The sequence below is a fragment of the Columba livia genome, chromosome 11, assembly GCF_036013475.1.
Source record: "Columba livia isolate bColLiv1 breed racing homer chromosome 11, bColLiv1.pat.W.v2, whole genome shotgun sequence".
Taxonomy (NCBI): Eukaryota; Metazoa; Chordata; class Aves; order Columbiformes; family Columbidae; genus Columba; species Columba livia.
The window spans coordinates 4,492,400-4,512,721 of NC_088612.1; the positions used below are offsets into that span (position 1 = coordinate 4,492,400).

General features: G+C 42.3%; 2 protein-coding genes across 5 annotated transcripts in view; both read right to left on the reverse strand.

The window, feature by feature from the left end:
- CEMIP (cell migration inducing hyaluronidase 1) overlaps window positions 1-20,322 on the reverse strand; it is a 107,182-nt gene that overhangs the window by 45,870 nt on the left and 40,990 nt on the right. The window contains exons 1-6 of one of the 4 annotated variants that reach the window (XM_065076514.1): window positions 13,683-15,488; window positions 8,290-8,397; window positions 5,264-5,413; window positions 4,439-4,577; window positions 3,454-3,690; window positions 2,901-3,080 (exon numbers count right to left, since the gene is read on the reverse strand). In XM_065076514.1, coding sequence (XP_064932586.1) covers window positions 2,901-3,080; window positions 3,454-3,690; window positions 4,439-4,577; window positions 5,264-5,413; window positions 8,290-8,365 — 782 coding nt within the window. In that variant the 5' untranslated portion in view covers window positions 8,366-8,397; window positions 13,683-15,488. Of the gene's footprint in view, window positions 1-2,900; window positions 3,081-3,453; window positions 3,691-4,438; window positions 4,578-5,263; window positions 5,417-8,289; window positions 8,398-13,682; window positions 15,489-20,322 lie in introns of those variants that run through there. The other 3 variants (XM_065076512.1, XM_065076513.1, XM_065076511.1) reach the window with 3 other exon arrangements.
- Window positions 15,703-20,322, reverse strand: part of LOC102092464 (inactive cell surface hyaluronidase CEMIP2-like) — a gene marked incomplete at its 5' end in the record, with an annotated part of 45,622 nt that continues 41,002 nt past the window's right edge. Inside the window, 3 exons of the mRNA XM_065076349.1 lie at window positions 15,703-16,055; window positions 18,132-18,241; window positions 19,524-19,684. Of these exons, the coding sequence (XP_064932421.1) occupies window positions 15,835-16,055; window positions 18,132-18,241; window positions 19,524-19,684 (492 nt within the window). The remainder of the gene's footprint in view (window positions 16,056-18,131; window positions 18,242-19,523; window positions 19,685-20,322) is intronic.

Here is a 20,322-nt window from a genome sequence, read left to right on the forward strand (position 1 = left end):
CTGGAGAATGACCACATGGATGAGCAAGCAATGGAGACAGAGAGCAAAGTGCCTCCCAGCCTTGGGGTGAACTCAATTAGTGGGGGTCAGGAGGGAGTTTTATCTTTGAAATAGAAACAGTTCAAGCATATCTGCTCTTAATGACTAACAGAATAAAAAATACGCTTTTAGGGTTGTAGGGAGACTGTCACCCCCACCTTGAATTTAGCAAACGGTCCCATAGATTAAATCATGTCTCTATCGGTATAAATACCCAGTGATTTCAATTGCATCAAGGTTCACCCTTGAGTCTTGCAGGTCACCTTACATTTACCATCTGCTGGTATAAACGAAGTTATAAAACACTCTGGGACTTCAGAAGAAAACGTATACAGACATTGACAGATAGCCACAAATCACCACCGGCCTGAGCTGGGATTCACAGCCCTGGGCTTTGGGGTTGGCAGGAGCAGGTTCTGGGCAGCACTGCTGCATCCCATGCCATGCCCAGGCCCCCCACATTATTATTATTAATAATAATAATAATAATAATAATAATAATAATAATAATAATAATAATAATAATAATAATATAGTAGTAATAGTAATAGTTATTATTACTATTATTACTACTACTACTATTATTATTTTGGCATCAACTTTGAGACAAGTGACAAAAAAGACAACAGCCCCCAATTAAAATGAAAAATAATCTAAAGAATAAGAAGCTAGCTAGTTCTGCAGCTCAAGCTTTGGCCCGATTTCTTATGTTAAAATACTTGTGTCTCCCAGTTATTTTGTCACTAAAAATAGTTTTAAAGTTATTCAACCCCAGCACATGAGGACACAGGCAATCTGTTAGGGCTATATGAAATAAAGGGACCAGTAAATCCAGAGCCAAACCAGCAATATTTGGGTCAGATTCAAAAGAGAACAATTGTGTCATGAAGCACTGAAAGGCTTAATTTATTAGTAGAAGGAAGGAAGGAAAAAAAAAAAAGCTTATGCATAAGAGAACAAACTGAGTTTTCCAAAGAACTACAATAGAGGAGGAATGCAAGATTTTCCTTTCATTCCTAATGTTCTGGACTCAGCAAACAGGCAACTGGAAGAGATGCCAGCAGCACAGAAACATTCTTGGATAAATCAGCATTGCTTACTGGCTCTTCTACAGCAAGGGGGAGTTGCACAACTTTACAATCTGGCTGAATATGGAGCAACTGCAGATATAGACAGAAATTTGTCCATATAACTCCTGCCATTACCCCAGCCAGAAAACAACCCAGTCTATGGCTGAATAGCCTGACTTACGTCGTACCTCACAAAATGTGAAACAGAAATGTCCTGTGCCAAATTACTGCCTGGGGCTTACACCATCATTGTCTGGGTGATGTCCATGGTCAGCCCCAGCCATGGGCAGGGAGTGGAGTGGAAGTTCAGTTTGCATAAGGAGAAAAGCCTGGACACATCTGACAAAGCTGCCTGTCTTCCCCTCTGCCATCTAACTGCCTTTGTAAAGCTGGTCACAGCTGCCATCCAGACAATGTTTTTTTGTGGGTTTTTTTGAAACTTGATGAACTTAAATGCTGAGAACACTCCCCAAAATAGCCTTTTAAATAATGCACCAAGATGTAGGTATTTTTCCACATACCACTATGCTGGTGGAAGACAATATTTGCCAACTACTACCACATTAAGGTACCCACAATGTCCCTATTATTTATATAAGGAAATAATATGGGATTTCAGATGACAGCATGGCAAGGATTAGCTTTTTGACTGCAAACAGTAGCAATGCTGAAAGTCTCACTTCCATGGATGAATTTCTATGCTATTTCCATTATAAGCATTTGTGACAAAGAAGTGAGAAACTAGCGTTAAAACACCACAGCAACCTATAATCGTCAAGTGCAATTTGCTTATATAAACATATGCAAAACCCATCAATTTCTTCCTGTTTATGCCATTGGAAAAAAAAAAAAAAAGGTACAATGCTCAAAAATATTTTCCTGTTTCTCTAATTCCAGTGTTTGAAAAGAAACCCAGCAGGCTACTGGGCTCTAGTATGGGTTCTGGGTATTTGAGAGCAAGCGCTGCACTGATGGAGACAGCGTGGTTTTAAAGGCTATTTCTGCAACCTTGGTTGAGTCTTTGAAAAGCGTTATCTGGTGCACAGGAGTCCCTGTGGTATTTGACACAAACACTTCATCAAACAACTAAAATGTTACTTCATCTGAATGTGCCCAGCTGACACTTGTCTGCTCCCACAGGGTCACTTCTCCCCACAAGGCAGATTTTTGGTCATGTTCTGCAGTGACACTCTTAGTGTTTCTTCAAAAAAAAGCTACATAAATTCAGATAAACACAGCAAATATAGTGGCTACAGTTGGGTAAATAGCACATACTCTCAACAATGTGTGTGCCAACACCGACACTCTACTGGCCACAGAAGTATTTACAGTCCACAGCACAAATTCATGCTTGCCAAATTTCTGTGCTGCACAAGTCCCCAGATATGTATTGGACAAGCTGAAGAAGATGCTGTATGTATGTCTATATGTATTTATCCAGGGCTACATGGCTATAATTCTACCCTCCTTAATGTTCAGCCCATCCAATCCACTGTGTATATGTAGATATGCTTCTTAAATATTTGGGGGATAGGAACAATATCTTGGAAAAACATATTTTAAAATGTGAATCATATGCTATTCCTCAATCTGCTAATAATAATACCCAATATAGAGACAGAGTGCATCTTAAACTATCTGATTAACTTCTAGAACTTCACATTGAGAAATTTCCTTTTTTTTTTTTCCATGTGAAAGAACTTTGTACCTTTGAGAGGGTGGAATTATTTGGACATCTCAGGAGCATAATAAAGCCTCTGTGCTGGGAGAACTGGCAGGACTGGCACATACCTAAACCCAAGGTGGAGGAAATGCTTGCTGCCCAGTTTGGTCATTGCTTTTCTGGCCGAGTCGTCCAAGTTTCTAGATCCTTCATCGTTCACGGCAACCGACAGGATCATGCCATTTGCAACTCTGCCCAAATACTGGGCAAGGCGTATGCTTTCCTCTTTTGCTCTGTAGGTATCAAACCTAAAGTGATAAAAACACCCAAAAACATTTACTTCAGTGAGCATCGCAGCTTTGTGTACTGAAAAGCAAGTGCTATAAAGAAATAACTCTTTTGTATTGTTTATAGGAATTAGTGTTATCCTGTTGCAAAAACACTTGTCTAACAGGGCATATTAGGGGTTTCTGTTAAGCTGAAACTCTACTTGACAGGATAGCAAGGGAGTAACACTACTCACTCTGGTTTTGGAGATTACTGATCTGAAAGGAACTGTATATAAAGGCAATAATACTCATTTGAACAAGACGCTAAAATTAGTGTTTCTGAGCTTGCTGAGATGCTGACCCAACCTCTTCCCAAAGATCCTCACATCTAGAGAGCTGAAAAGTCACTCACCGATCAGAATGGACAACAGCACCCGTCTTTGGGTCAATAACATGGACAATCACACCCCGATGGCCCCAGCTCCTTTCGAAGTAATATCCACCTTCTTCCATGCCACCGGGATGAAGAGTTTTGTTTAAGAAAGTCCAGGACAGCTTTTTCTTTCCGTGGATCTCAAGAGTGCCACCTTTACTCACGCCAAGATACTTCTGCCCAAAGTAGGGGTCTGGCTGGCTGCCATCATCCGCTCTGCAGCAGGAGGGAGGAGAGGAACCAGTTTTAGGTTTGGATCTAACAGTCAAGGAGCCTTTCGCCTTGTCCTGCTACGGCCCAAGGACGGAAGAGTCACAATCTGCAATGTATTTCTTTCAACTACTCTAAGAATCAGAAACTGCTCAGAAAACAAATTATTTTAAACAATACTAGAAACTACTGAAGACCAGCAGTGACCTGGAATTCAAATTATATATTTGAGGCCAGAGGAGGCCTGGAGTCCTGATTGAATAACATATTTGTGTTTTTTAATTCTGGAGGAAGTTAGGACCCTAACCATGGGTTAGGAGATCTAGTAGTTGTCAAATATGAGTTGGGCAACCTTGAAAATCTAAGAGATTCTGTAGCAATCTGCAGGGTATAAATCTATTATCCTTTGGCTCACCACTTTCATGAATGGATGTTTAGGGAGAAGAATTTTCAGGACAAAATAACTCTTTGGGCTTTAAGTCTATGCTGGAAAATCAGCTTGAGTGGTGGCATAGTGCATGCTGATTTTCTGGAATGCCCAAATACCCCAATGTCCATCTCCCAATAGTGTTTGAAACCAGAACTAAAACTGCGTCGAATTTTTACAGGGCATTTAAATTGTTTAAGAAGCTACTGCACTTTCCACTGAGCACAATGATCTTAGAAAATGTCATTTTAAGGAACATTTTTGTTCCCTGTTGTGGAAGAGAGATCCTAGAAAGTTCCAAGATAACATTTTATCATGCATACATACCGCCCATATAAGATGATAACCACATTGCTTTGGTAAGGGCACATCTCACTGCCGATGTGTAACTCTCCATCATTTTCAATGAGTATATGTCTAGTACGCAAAATTATAGGCTGCACATCATCTTTAATGACCAGTTTTCCTAAGCAGAAAAGGTTATGACATTTGTTTTAACACACAGCAGCTCATCAGAGGGTGTGAAAACATTGTACTAAGCCCATCTCATCTTGATTTTTGAAAAATTCTGCCCATCCTCCCCAAAACAGCTTTCAATACAAATCCTAAAGTTATTACATGTTTTCTACTCAGTTCAATTCCTGAAGAATGCAGCTAAGATTTGTGTGGAAGAGGACTCATTCAAAACTGTGACAGAAATACAGAGTTAAGATGAATAAAAGCTATACACGCTAGCAGCCACCAGCAACACTATGACTCTGTCCTTAGAGACAAAGAGACACATACATATCTGCCATGTCCTGAGACCCTGAGAACACAACTATTGCGGTATGATGTTATCAGCACAATGATTTAGTAAAAAAAAAATGCTTTTTAAACAAATCACAGAAGTGGAACTAATGAGCATACTGTAGTACTTTTGTGAGTTCTCTGGAAAGGACAGCCAATAGTTGATTATAAGGGCTAAAGAACCGATAGCATCTCAGCTACCACCCACCCTTGTACCAAATTAAAGCCAGGTTTGTCCAGTAGCCACCCAGTTCTCAGCAAGAAACAGGAAGGTCCCCCAGTGTGAGACAGAGTGATTTAACCAGTCAAGCAGAATAAAATGAGAAGTGCATTTCCCTCAGCCTTGCCACTACAACGTTTTACCTCCATCAGTGATGTGGATGGAGTGGACAGTTGCAGAAGAAGAGAGAAGGAGCTTCTTGCCATTACGGATTTCAATGTGGTTTTCTTCGTCGTGACCTGGGTTCCAGTTTTCTAACTCAGGATCCTTATCAGGACAAGTGACAGCTGCTTCTGCTAGGTAAAGATGGAGAGTAAAGACAATTACCATTTGGCTGGTGCAAGACAGAAAGCTCCATATCTGGGCATCTTTACAGTGTTGCTGTCCCTCCTTTTGCTGACTCCCTGGAACACAATGGTATCTGTGTGCAGCAGAGTACATGTGGATCATGACCAAAAGAAAATAAAAACAGCTTGAGTTGTATGGTTTTCTGATTTCTAGAAGCATGGAAAACTTGCTACCCAATGCAAAGGAGCCTTGCGAGGGATGCAGCTTCCAGAAACTACCAAGAAGAGGCTGTAACTGAGCCCTTCCTGCAGTGACATTCAGCTCTGTTCATACCATCCAGACACAAAGCCTTTCACAAGCCCAGGGAAGACGCTGATTAAAGGATATAACAACTATCACCTTTAAAAATGTCCCCAAAATGCCTGCGAAATTTGAATATGTTAAAATATGGTTGCCCACTGAAGATGGAAAGTAAAAGTGTTCAAACTAACATGGAAACACCAAGCACCATAGAATTACCAGTCCACCCACTAACAGAGAGCAACAGGAATCTCACAAGATAGAGACTCTGGGTTTGTGAGCTTTTCCAGGCAGAAGCAATAAGGATTTGTTCACTTTGGGTTCACACATCACCAATCTCCACACACAAATTTGATTACAGACTGCCATGACGTGTTAGTCTAAACGGCTCTCATACCAAATCCAAGAGTCTCAGAAGTATTTACTTAAGATAAAATATTTTCCTGATATCTCACTCGATGTGTAAGTGTCACATCTAACTCTAATCATCAAAACTGTGAGTGCAAGAGTCCCATGTGTGATGCATATTTTCTGAGGGTAGAAACCTTTCTAATCCCAGGAAGCTGAGGTCAGTGGAAGTTTGAACAATGAGCCCTTTTCCATCAGAAAGGGTTGGAAGTTCTCACCAACTCTCCAAATGTTATCCTTTAAAACAAAAACACCATAGGAAAACTACAGGATCCACAAATCAATAATAATAATGGACATGGGATAAACACCTTGACTTTAGCAGAGTTATGTCTCTGGCACTTAGTATAGGCAAGTTGGGTGGGTTTTGCCCCGCAAATACTAATGCATTCCATTAATGGAAAGGACAATATTGTGGATCCATGCAAGAAAACATGTCCTGGTGCTGGTGTAGTTGACAATGAGCTGTTGTGTGTTGCCACTCTGAAACTTGAGGGACATCAGTAATTCCACAGCAACAGAAACAAAATCTGTCCACCTGCAATTCAGTTTCCTCTCAGATTCCTCCACGAGTTTCATGTCTCAAGAAAACAATAGAATTGGACCAACCACTGCTTTGATGTCTCCAGAGACACATTAAATACCAGCTATTCAAGGTAAGCAAGGGACATTTCACATGGGCAACGTATGTCTTGGCTCTCTGCAAACTTTTTCCATAGACGTGAAGTGATCAAACCAGAAAGGGCTAATAATCTGTCAGGTAGCAAGTCAAATACTGATAAACATCCAGGACCTGATTTTGCTACCACTTGTGCCAGCTGGAAACTGGAAGTATATCAGTAATGTCAGAGGCACTTTTTCCAATTTACAGTAATTGAGCAAAATAAGAAGGTGTTTCTGGGTTCCTACCAGAAGACACACAGAATTAATAAGAGTTGGAAAAGATAAATATTTCATGCAGGAAATGAGACTTGCATTGTAAATGTATATGTTCACATATAACTGTGATATACACTGACAACAATTTCAAAAAAATAAGCTGTTATTCCCATGGGAACAAGGGAAATAGAAAAATTTGCTCATGATGAGAAACCAAATAAAACCAAAAACATTGATTCAAATGTAGAGGTATAATTTGTCAATTAGATTACAATGTAGGATAAAAGCTTGTTAATTTTTCCATTTACTTGGCTATGCTAGTGTCCAAAAGAGTTTCCTGCAGTCCTGCAGATGACTTGTGCCCCCAAAATTCATTATTTAGAAACAGAGAGGTAGACAATGAAGTCCAAGGGGAAATCAAGAGGAATTCACACTGCTGGTTGGTATGGCCATCAGCAAAAACCAAAACAATCCAGAACAAAGGACTCAAATTCCCAATGTCATTAACCAATTCATACCAGAGAGCAGGGGCTGTGCATCTGCTGCATCAAGGACACTGGAGGGCTGAGCATCTTCTACCAGCTTCTCCAGGTACCTCGCTATTACTCTCACTGTAATTTTTTGAATAAGAATGTAACTTTTACCCAGCACAAGGGATTAATTGAATGTTTTGCTTCTTGGCCAAAAGGGCCTGAGCACAGTGTTGAAAGGTTGCTTCATGCAGCTGCAGCGTTTGGGGCAAGACATATGGTCTCTTTGTTTTAAACAAATACAAACCCTCAAATTAGCTCTGCTTAGAATATGTATACCCAGCTTCCCTCTTCCCCTTTCCCTGACTGCTTAGGAAAAGGGCTACTTGGAAGAGGCAAACCCCAAGGGACAGAGATGTCCCACCCCAGAGCTTTTTGCTCTCCACATCTGGGCTTGGGCAATGCAGCAAAATGCTCAACTTCATCTCCCATGGCCACAGACATCAGGACCTGAGGTTTCTTCTGTTATTTCTTTGTGGCAGTTTGTTGGATTTAGGTTTGTTTTAAGAATGCGTGGCAGCATCTGAGGGATTCCAGAGGCTACTTTCACCTGCTCAGAAATGTCAGCCTCTGCCATGCCAGCTGCCCTTGACCAGGAATATTAGCACATCGGAAATCTGCTTGTCTCCTGAAATTTCTCATTTTGTCCTTGACTCTTCTTATACAAAGAAGAGTGAAAACCTGTTCAATCTAAACCAGCGATGTCTTTATGTAAAAAACATGTTAAAAACCATGTCCTTTTTCCCCATGGCAGGAAAACTTACCTCTGCTTACAGAAGAGATCACAAACAGAAGGAAAATGAAGATTTCGGCAAGATACTTGGACGTAGGTAGAGCCATTCTTCAGGATTTTTAATTCTCTGGGTAGATACCTGTGAAGAAAGAATATAAAGCAAATGTCACGTTTGTTTGGTTTTTTCTTCCCTCCCCAGCTCATGCAAAAATGATTCACTGCACAAAAAGGTGAATTTATGCCAGCCCGCTGTCACTCCCATTCAGCTCTATGGCTGAGAACACCTTCGTGCTGCTTCGGGACCAGCCCGAACAGAGCAAGAAAGCAAGGGCAGCTCCTCACCCTTTGTTTGGTCTGGGATAAACCCACTTGGGAATCCAAATAGACACTCAGAAAGCAACCACCAGATGTAGCCAAAAACACCTTAGGAATGCAGTATAAACATACCCAGTGTCAAGACTCAATATTCACATGTGCAAAAAGTAATGAAACACGACAGAGAAGGCGTTTGCAGAGTGAGAAATTTTCATGAAGCAACTTTTCGATGGCACCTCTCTCCCCCCAGACTATTCCCACATTTTTAGTAATGGTGTTTTGTGCACTCACAAGATAAACTGTATTCACACTTGCAGTCTGAAGCATGCAGTTTCTTATATTTCAGATCCAAGAAAACATTGTCTATTTAATATGTTCAGCTGAGAATTTTCTTGCAAAACCAAAAGCTGCTTTTGAAACCAGTCTACCTAATGTTTTCATTTCTTCAGCAGCCAACCCCAGCAAAAACAAACAAGCAGTGTCATGAAAGTCAAAGCTAGACTTAATGTGATCCTCTCCAGTCACCAGTGATTGATTCTGCAGCTCTTCCCTGTGCTCGTGACAATTTATTAACATATGTATTCACACCGAGGCAAGGGCACCCACTTCTGTAAGTGTCAGTGCTCTGTATTCATAAGGTGCTGTTTAAAATTCACATGCAGTCCTTGGAGCTATTAGGTTTTATTATGCAAGCCCGTATCTGAGGAATATCGAAGAAATTTATTTGTAGCTGTCATGTCACATCGCAGTGATGAAATAGGATAAATGTATGCATCGCACAGCTTAGTTAGACACCAAAAAAAGCAATCAAAAAAAACCTCCACGGTGCCCCAGTTTCTTTAGGGCAAAACCCACATGTTATTTGTCATGTCACTTGTTAATATAAAGCAAACAAAAAACATCAGAAAAAGATAAGCAAGAAGCCAGGATTTAATCTGGAGCAAATTTAACAGGATATATATGCAAAACACGTCTGCTTTTCATGAAGGTGATACAGCTTGAAGTACAATGGTACATTCGAACCACATGTAATCCAATGATTGCATTAAAAATAGCATTAGAACCAGATTTGTCAGAAAGTATTCCAGCAAGAAAATGTTTCCTTGTTTTGGTAAGGTGTATTTGACAGCCGTGAGCTCTGGAAACAGCATGGACTCAGGGCTCGGTACAGTCTATCAGGTGCTGAAATGCTGTTACAGAACAGCAGGAAAGAGGAATGCACTTACTAATGCTAGAACTTCGAATGATATACACTATCAGAGAGCAATAATGTCACCATGGAATTTGTACCAGAATCAGACTGCACGTGTTTGACATTTTAACAACATTAACCATCAACATTTGATAAGACAGGGGTCTTTTCAAATAACGTTATTAGAGGTACGCCCAAAGTACAGCAGTCACCATTAAAATGTCAAGATTTATTAGCGATTATTACACAGCCTAATCTGCAAACCCAATCACTAGATTGTGCTTTAACGACAGAGGAAAAACTAAACGAGTGGTAATACCACAGAATGGTCATTACAGATAAACAGCGGTTCTGATGGTGTGGACACAGCTGTATTCTAGTGTTGCATAAAGCCAGATTCCAAGTGGTAAGCTATTGGTCATAAAATACATTCAGATTATATGAGTTCACAGAAATAAAATGAGGGGACTGATTTTTTTGGCAGTGATGCCATGCATTTGCTCTCCTGTTGTTTCGGAGGTAGCAAAGATATTTCTTTGTTCTGGCCCATTAGAAACTCAAGAGGAGCATCTCTGCTCCATCCAGCTCATGATCTTATTTCTGACAGTAACCTGTAGCAAACTGGTAGGAAATCAGTGTAAGAAATTTCAGTTTTTGCTTTCTTTGGAGCCAAGAACTGCACAGTACTTACCATGGGGCTGTGCAAAATGGCTTCTGCTATTATATCCCTGGTTACTCACCGGGGACTGCTTCCTTGATTGCATCCATCTTCATCAGCAGAGATCAAAACAGGCAATCAGACACTGGAAAGCCATGTCATTTTTGGAGGCATCAGCTGTGTGCCAGGCTCCAGTGTTTTTGTAGTGTCTGATCTGCCACAGTCCAAAGAATATCCTGCTTATTTTGTGACTGAGGTAGGGTGTTTGATTCGGCTTGCAGCAAGCCCAAGCTCATTGCAGTGTTCTTTTAACTGGCACTCAGGTTGGAAATGCTGAGCGCCACGAGGGCCAAGAGGATCCGACTCCTCTGATTCAGCACTGACTAACACGCTGCCGGAAAAACGCTGCTCGGAGGATAATCTCAGGAATTTTCCTTCAAAGGTTCTCAAGCGTCTTTCCCAAATATTAGACATAAACAGTGGCATGCTTGGTTTTACTATTAAATATAAGAGGAGGAAGAGATAGTGACTCTTTTTATCAATGTCTCTGGCTGGAGAGGACTTGGAGCAGTTATCTCCTGCCAGCCAGGCCGTTCATCAGCTCTGCGCTCAGAGCCGCCGGGGACGCAGCAACACACATCGCGCTTGAACCGGCGCCACGTGGCTGAGTCCAGCTCTGACGTAACCAGCTATGTCAACAAATCTCCCTGCAGATTCGGGCACTCTGAGAGCACACAGCCCATACAAGTGTCCTCCTAAGTCTATCATCTCCAACATTTCTCAAATACCATCTCTGATTCCTCTCTTGGGTGAGAAAAGCTTTTTCATCTAGCCATTAAAAGCTGCCTGGCAATGGCTAGTGGGACTCATATCCCTGGATCTGTCAAAGGCAGACTTTCTGAAATGATTCCCAGCTGCTGTATCTTTCCAAAAAGTGAACAATAGCATCAGACAATGCTAAAAGTAGACGCAGGAAACCATTAGTCCTCAGCTGGCTGCTACCGCAGGTGTCAGCAGTGGTACTGTACTAGAAAGCACACTGGACAGGCAGGAATCCTGATCCACTGCCCTCCGTGCTGTTTTAATGTTGGGGGTTACACAGAGGAAACAATCCCAAGTGCAAAATGGCAAAGAAATGCTCTGAGGAAGCTGGATTGTCACAGGCATTGTGATGGGGTCGCACAGACACCCCAAATCCTGGGCAATGGTGCAGAGCTCTCCACAGCAGCAGAGTCAGTCATTCAGAAACACACACCAGGCTCCGACCTCGACTCGCCTCCTTGCGTGACTCTGAGCCAACCACTCAGGCCTGGCACCAAAATATTTAAAAAGTAACTCCCAATATTGAGTAAAATGCTTTTTAAGACAGGCTTGACACACTTCGGAGGACGTACCTTCAGTATCTGCTGAAGATGAGGCTCCTTGCTAGCATGTCAAGTGAGGCATAACAGCTGCATTAACCATCCGTTACAAACATGACAAGGGTGGAAGAAAAGCAGCAGCTACCTGATATTCCCTGAAAAAGATGTCAAACAGGAGCAAGGAACCTGCCTACAACCTGATGGCTGCTGCTGCCCAGCAAGAGAGGCCACAGATCTGCATGGGGGCAAAGCTGGGATTTGGAGCCATCTTCAGAGAAGAGCAGGAAAAGCTCACATGGAAAAGGCGCCTTCTAGCCTGGCAAAGAGTGAACTGTCAGCAGATGTTAGATTGCACAGGTTCTTGAGAGGACCTGTGAGTAAAAGCTTTGTTCCCCAGGAACCATCTCTGCAAGGTGAGATGCTCCAGGAGACCCTGGGCCCCCCTCACATTCCAGGTACCCAAACCTGGACCCTCCCACTGCCACAGCTGATGCTGAGGCTTTAGTGGTTTGAGGGCAGGTCTGAAGCCTTGCTGCATTTTTCATCATTCATATGCAAACAAGCCAACAGCAATTTGGAAGCTGATTCCTGAGAGAGGGAGGAGCTGTTTAATTAGCACCTTTGTTACCTTCTTGCTTTCATTGCACAGCAGTAGCTGTTCTCTTACCCCACTTGGGGAATTTTGCATTTTTGCCCCAGCTGAGAAGTTGGATTTGAGGAGCACATCTACCTTTCTGACTGCAGGATATGCCAGCTCTTACTACAGTGACATTCCTGTGCAGGGGAAGCCTTCGCACACCCAGCCACGAGCACAGCTAAAGCCTTCAGACCGCTCAACAAATAAACAAACACATTTCTAGGGATCCCTAATGAACATGTTTTCCCAGTTCCAGCACATGACAGCAGCATAGCTGCCTCTGCTCTTCATCTTGATCTTGTGCTTGCCACCCAGCCATTAGCTGCTCTTTTTTACTGGCAAAGAGCAGAGGATTACATTCAGGAATTGACTTTACTTCTCAATGAAAGCAAAACTGAGGTCAAAATCAGCACTTTGACTGTTTTCTTAATGAACCCCGGTTTCCTATAAATTTATCTGATATGTTTCCCTAGAAGAAAGAAGGTTCTGCTCATGTGTTCTGTATATAAACATCACTTCAAGTTTCTTGATTCCTGGTGTTCATAAGAACAGATTCTGAACAAGAAACAGAAGTTAGAGGAAATTTTTACAATGAATAAATTAAAGGAAAATAAGGTGTTTGCAAATTTGTTGTAACATTGGAAAACTATTTTGAGACAGAAATAGAAGTGGAAAAAAGAGTTGGTTTAAAGCCATGCACTTTTTTTGCCTTTTTTTTTTTCCAGTAGTAACTTTCCTTTGCAGCTGCTTACAGACCTTGAAAAGGGAAGGAAGCAATTTTGGCTCAGCTAAAACAAAATCATTTGCAATTCATATCATCCCACCCATCTCAGGCTGACTGCCTCACAGCTTCACATGCTTTCGAAGTGCTCAGCATTTCACTGAATGAAACCATCATCCGCTGCATTAAGTTTTCAAAGCATCAAAGGAGTGAGCAAACCGAACCCTGTTTGTGGAGGTTCAGAGTGCACTGACTTTGCTGTGCCTGCTGACAGTAACTCAGAGTATAACCAAACTCATGCTGTCAGTGAGCGCCAGAGCTCCTGTGTTCCCACTGCAGAAATGCTCTGAGGATAAGCAGGGTGGGATGTATGTCCTGAATGCATTAGGAGTGCTGAACATGCCTGGGTTAGCCACAGGTCCACGTGGACACACACGGTCCATGCGGACTCCAGCATATGGCTGGAGATCCTCCTGCTCAGGAAATCCCCGTCAGGAACACGACAACTTTACACAGATGCAATGCCCACACGACACTTACCCCCGCAGCTTCACACACACAGACCTCTGGTGCATGCCAGGTGAGCAGCAGCCTCTGAAAACATCATCTCGAATGTCCCAAGGGTCCGTGGAGGAACTGCAGCCTCTGCAGAGCTTCCCTGCTTTTGAAGCCTTTTTTTTCCTCCCAAGGTAAGGAAAGTGTGTGCAGTGGCTGAAGAGGATCACAGCATCCCGAATCCTCTTCAAACTGCTGCTTTTAACTACCCAAATAACTGCATCAGGATGTAAATATTTTTCTTTTTGCTTTTGTGGTACTTTACTGTTTGCATCTGGCTTGCCACGGCTCCACGCCTTCCTCTCTAGGACATTTGCCATTTGCTCTCCTTCTGGGGCTGGAGGAATAGAGATTTTTCAGAGGTTTAGGCACATTCCTCTCCTTCCTTCACCAGGCTCTTCTTTTGCCAATTGTTTAGTCTCAGCCTGGGGTTAGAGCTCCACAAAGTTTTATTGGGATCCAGGGTCTGGACCTGTCACAGATTATCAAATAAATCTCCAAGAAGCTAAAAACTGGCTCTGTCAGTAGCTGTTCCAATGTTAGACTTACACTCCCAAGCCAAAAACATCTTGCTTTTTTTCCCCTGCACAGCCTCAGAAATCAAAACAACTAGGTACTAACAGGAGTTCAAAGGGACTTCAGGGAGCTCCTCAGAGGGTCAGTCCCAGCCGCTTGGGCTCTTGCACCGCTCCTCATCTCCACCGAGAACATCGGTCTCCATCGCTCCCCACACGGGCCAGCCCAGGCCCACGATGTCCTGTGCGCCACTCTATCTTATGTTACTGAGCAGCATCAGTGATTTCTTCACACTTTCTAGCAAGCCAGAATGTCTCCCCTGGCCAAAACTGACTCCCACCTCCCCTACCTGGTATGGGGAAGGAGCCACAGTCCCCTCCTCTGCCTGTAGACCTTTCAGGTGTCCTCTCACCCCAGGTCCAAGGACCACCAGGTGGTACGTGTCTGATGGAGACAAGGGTCCCAGCCCAGTTCAGTCCCTGCCCAGAGGCACAATATCAGCTGGCTGGTGTGCGGATGCCAGAGCGACTAACTCACCAGGGAGCAAAAGTCTGGCCAACAAAACACTAACCTTTCCCTGTAGCAACTTGTTTGGCCATTTCTGAGAATTTCAAAGAAAAGACGGGACATAAGCAACAAAGCCTTCACCTACCTGTTTGCGCAACCTGTGTGACAAAGACATGGATAGTCTGAAATCACCTGTCCCCTCCCTGCTGTCACCAGGTAACACCATGTTCACATCAAAAAGAGTCTGTCATCATTTTAGGGTAACTTTGTACTTAACCTGTAGCCAGTGAGGTCATCAGTTGTTTCTTGGTTTGCATGCAAAGCTCCATTTTTGTCTTTACTTCAAAAAGCAGCAGCATAAACAAAAATTCAAAGAGAATTAACCACTAATACTGACAGTATTTCTGTCCTCAATGGGAGCAGAAAATCAATATGAGCATTGTCTGAAAGGAATGCAAGACTTTACACAGCACATACTTTATCCTGAGTTTTATTCCTGTAGGTCTTTAATTAATTGTTCATGTCAGTTGGACAAACATAATTTCACCAGTCATTAGCTAGAGACAGAAACACATTTATAATTCCCTGTTGCACTCTATATATTCGGTCTGATTAGAAGATATTATTGTAAGATCACTGCACGCTTATTACACAGATGTTACTGAGTTCACCTAAGATGCTACAGCAGATGGACACTTAGATATTCAAAAGCAGACATGAATGGAGGGGAAACGGGACTGAATGGAGAATTCCCTACCTCTGCTGAAGTTCATCTCTTTCCCTGGCGTTGCTAAAGTTTCCACGCCGAATTTCATTTATTTCCAGTCCTTGTGATATCAGAGAGCAGGCTTTTTCCTTTAAAACTTACCTTTTGATACCAAATCGTAGATACGTTGAAACACTTCTCCTTGGAAAGGGCAGCCCACAGGCTTTTCCTGCCCTGCACAGCACTGCGTGAAAAATAAAGCTCCACCACAGTGGGTAAAATGAGAATATATTTATTAGTTATAAAATATACAAGTGAACACCATCGGTTTGGTACAATCCCGTAAAAACAAGAGGAGGTTTTGGTGGCAGCAGTGGGCTTTGCCTGGCTGGAGTAGCCCCCATGATGCTAATCCCGGGGTGCCCCAGCCTCTGCAGACTTGTGCTCCCAGGGCTTCTGAGAAGAAGAGAATTTTACCGATTCATGAGCATTCGCGGGACATTGATATGCTTTCAGCTTCAAGGGAACATAATGCTGTAGAGAAGCAGCTTTCTGATAACCAGCATGATTAAGGACTTTAATCCAGGAGGGTCTGGCTTGTCCTTTATAGCCAAGCATGGCGAAACTCCCTGAAAAACAGACACAAAGAGAGTGACCCTCTGGATGGGTCAGTTCACTTACTAGCAGCACAGCACCAACTCCCTCCACATATCATGGAAACTTCTTAGCCCTTCTTTTTTTTTTTCCTTGGATTAAAATAACAGGACATTTAAGAGAGTAAAAGGGCGATGGAAGAGGGAACGAGCCTTGCTGAAGCCGTAACCTCACTGCATCCCAGATCTGCAGGTATTTCAATAAGCTAAGACAAGTTCCCAGATGTCAGTTAGCTGGACTATTGGTTTACTCTTTATCTTTAAACATTGGTACGTTTTCATATTTGACTACATGAAAATGGTTAGATACTTCGAATCCTTCTTTTATTAGTTTACATCACTTTCTTCCTGTTATGCCTGAACTGTTATTCCCCATGCCGTCTCTGCTCTGGTCCTCTGCTGTCACAAAGTACAAAGGCATTATGTATTCTTCCATTTTAATAATAATGTCTTGTGTTTATATTATGCTTTTCATTGCAAAGACTCCCAAGGCTATTTGCAGCTGGTTGGATCGAGACTATTCCTGTAAACACTTCTAATTTAAATAAGATTTTGCAAAAACCAGGCAACAAGACTCTAAATCCTGATCCCACTGGGGTTAAGGGGATGGGGGTTTTTTTTGCATTGTCCCTGGCAAAAACAACATGTACTCAGGAGAAATGCTCCAGCCTGCCCTGAAACACAGCCTCCCAGTGTGGACCAGTTCTGTGTGCGATCACTTTTGGAGCTGTGAAGTCGCATAGTGCGCATACCTGAATCAGCGGGAGAAAGCTCATGAAGCAGAACATAATTACCCAGACTGGAAATCAGGGCAGACACGGTGATGAAAAATCTTGCCCTTAGGAAAAGCAAAACGGGGGTGGCAAGTGATGGGCAAGAAGCTGCTCAATCCCATGACCAGACACCAGCATCCCACTGAAATGGCAGGGGAAGGAGATGACCATCAACCAGTGTGTCCCCAGGACAGCGGTGGCCCTGGTTGCTGCTTTTTGTGCCCCAGGAGCAGCCGGAGCTGAAGGTTGAACTGAGCTCACAAAATGAGCTGGAAATGCTGCGCCCAAGCGAGCAGCACAGGTGGTTCAGGGAACAAAGTTGGACAAAACAAACAAAAAAGATTGCTTTTTAATCAAAAAATTCCTTTCAAAAGTATTCAGGGCTTTGATGAAAGAATGAAGCAATGAAGTTTCGGGATGAAAAACAAAAAAGAAACTCTCAAATTTTTGCTTTTAAAAGGATGAAAGAAAAAACAGCTTCTCTGGAATCAAACAGGAACCGAAGTGAAATCATTCTCTCTGCTGTAAAGACTATGCTGTCCTTCCCTGGAGGGGTCATAGCAATGAGTTTTGAAACTTGAACTAGAAATCAATATAAATTTCAATATAGCAGTAGGGAAAAAAATCCCCAAACTCCCAAGGAAAAAAAGAGGCTGCACATACAGCCAGTTCTGCAGCTGATCTCTGCTTGAGAGGTTGCAAATGAAACCTGAATCAAGCTGGTTGTTTTCCTGATTTCCTTATCACTCCAATTATTCATTCAAAGCTGGACTCAAGCATGGATTACCTGCAGCAATGATACCAATGGATTTCTTGCAGCAATCCAAGGTAAAACTGTAATAAGAACTTTCAAAAACTGGTGATTTCACCTTCCTTCCCTCAAAAAAGCAAATAGCACCTATTTCACTTCAGGCTATTTTCTTTTTGATCAACCTTTCAGTTTATGACTTTTTTTCCTTGCAAATAAGTTGCATTTTAGAAATGTAATCTGTATCAAATGATTTTTTTTGTTTGGTTGGCCTTTTTGGTTAGAAATTCAAGTTCCCTTTAGGGTAAAAATTTGCAGCATGCAGCTTCTCACTGGCAAAGTAGGGTCAAAACCCCAAAATATCCCTTGTACTTCTCACCATCCTTGAGCCAAGGGGTTTCAACCAGGTTATAGCGTAATATTGTGGTGGGAAATATATTAATAAATGCTATATCAGTATGTGTACATTTTTGGTAGGGAAACACACCAGTAATTCTTAAGCAAAAGAAACATGGTAAAATAAATATTTACCTTCCTTGTGGAAAACAATAGGCTTTGCTGAACCTAACCTGGTAAAAACAGACATTTCAGAGCTCCCCACCTCCTCTGCAATATCTCTAGAGCACACAAGAACAAGTGATCTGAAAAGAAGGACAGTGATTACTGCATGACTGCAAAATATTACTTTCATCCAGACTCTGCGAGATATTTAAGCATCTAATTCAGAAAAGTACTTAAGAGCTTGTTTAACCTTAAGAACACACTTAACTCACCTTGATTTCAATCACACATAAGCTTTACTAAGTTTAAGCCTCTGTTTAAATTTTCCTAAATTAAACCTGTGCTTCACATGGAAGCAAAACAAGCACAAATGCCTGTTTTCAAGCGCATCTCTCATGGGATCGTGACATTCGGATGCAGAAGAAATTGAGTTGCTGTACAGTCCTGAGACTCTGAGACCATCTATCTGCTGGGTTTGATTTTCAGTCAAGCCTCAGTCTGGCTTTGGCCCTCACAGATGTGCTTTTAGTCCCCAGTGAATTGAACCTGCAATTAATTGCAGGTTGCACAACTGGTTGCATTTAGCTGAATGCCTCGACTTGCAAAATATACATCTTAGTAGAAAATCAGACTGAATGTACAGGCATCGCATGGATATATGTCACTTCATGCACGTTTTGTATGTGTACATATTCATGTGCATAAATACAGATGTAATAACTCAGGAGCCTTCAAATCTTTGGTCATGAACTGCTTGGAAATGTCTTGGACTGGAAGTCTGTTTTCTGGTTATTTGACCTGCTTCTGCCAGCAGCCAAGAATTTATCTATAAATCTCTGTTGTTCCGTGTTTATGTGGCGACACATAAAACCACAAGGAATGTGAGACAGACACAAACAGAGATGATCCAGACCATTGCCAGGACACATGCAAGGTAACAGAGCCCGCAGGCAGGCAGGTCTATTCGTTGGTTCACCCCAGAAAAGTCCTGTTGGAAAATCTGGCACACCTATGATTTTCATCTGTCACAAGAGGCAAAAACAATCAGTAAGAGTAAACAGAAACCAGCTCATTTCAGAAATGGAAAACTGAATCATCGGCTGCCAGGAAATTGCTGGACACCAGGGTAGGTACACAGTGTTGCAAATGTCATTGCAAGGACCTTATCTACTCCATGCTGGAAAATGAATGGTTAATTTAGAAGGAATTGCCAGTTTTCCAGAGAAGCTGTCTCTGTCTGCTCTAATCTGTGCAATCCTGGGAGAGAGACACTGCTTCTCTTATTATCTGCGTGATATCTGGGATTTACACATATTTAATCTGTGCCAGATTTCTTCAGAGCACAGGTTGGGTTATGAAAGTAGGTCATTTCCCTTTCTTTTTCTATCAGCCACAGGTTGCTACATGAAGCAGTTTGCTTACCTCTCTTTTATAAATGTTTGAACATAATCGGTTATTGCATTGGCAGCGTTTTCACCAGTAACCGTGGCAAAGTGCCGCCTGCTCACAACTGCTCCTGAACACACATCCAGCACCACGAAGAATATCCCACGGCTATTGAACAGGAAAACTGTGTCATTTATCTGCAACAAAAACCAGGGAGGTTTTATGGAGGCAGGCTGCAGGACTTCAGACTCTGATCCTGCTTTTCCATAAGAAGAGAGTGACAAGCGAGGAAAATACCAAGCTTTTAAGCCCTATAATTTAAAATGTATAATAAGTGCAGATGAAGTGACATAATTTATAGATGGTCAGTGGCAGGAGGAAGCAAAACCCTTAGTTCCCAATGGCACTGATAAACCCAGTGGGGTACAAAACCATGAGAATGAGGTCATCAGCATCTTTTGTATATTACGGAGATACATTTGGGAAGCCAAGAATCTTGGGAATAAAATGCTTAGTTCAGTCTTAAAACAGTTGCTTTCCATGTAGGGGAAATTACTGTCACTTGGCGAAGCAGATTTGACCACAGAACAAGGGAGAGGTGCTGAGACAGCAGATGGGGGAATAGAAGCGACATATGGACTTTTTTTGTTTTCCCTGGAAATGTAAATATCAAAACCAAAATATTCCTTCTTAGTAAGGCTGCCCCAGTGTTTCAAAGGAGTTGTAGCACAAGTGGCTCCTACTCCCTTTCCTACAGCAAGGGCTTCTTCCCCAGGCTACACCTCTCAGGACGTGTCATGATATTCGCTTTTAGGAAGACAATGGTTCTCTGAGG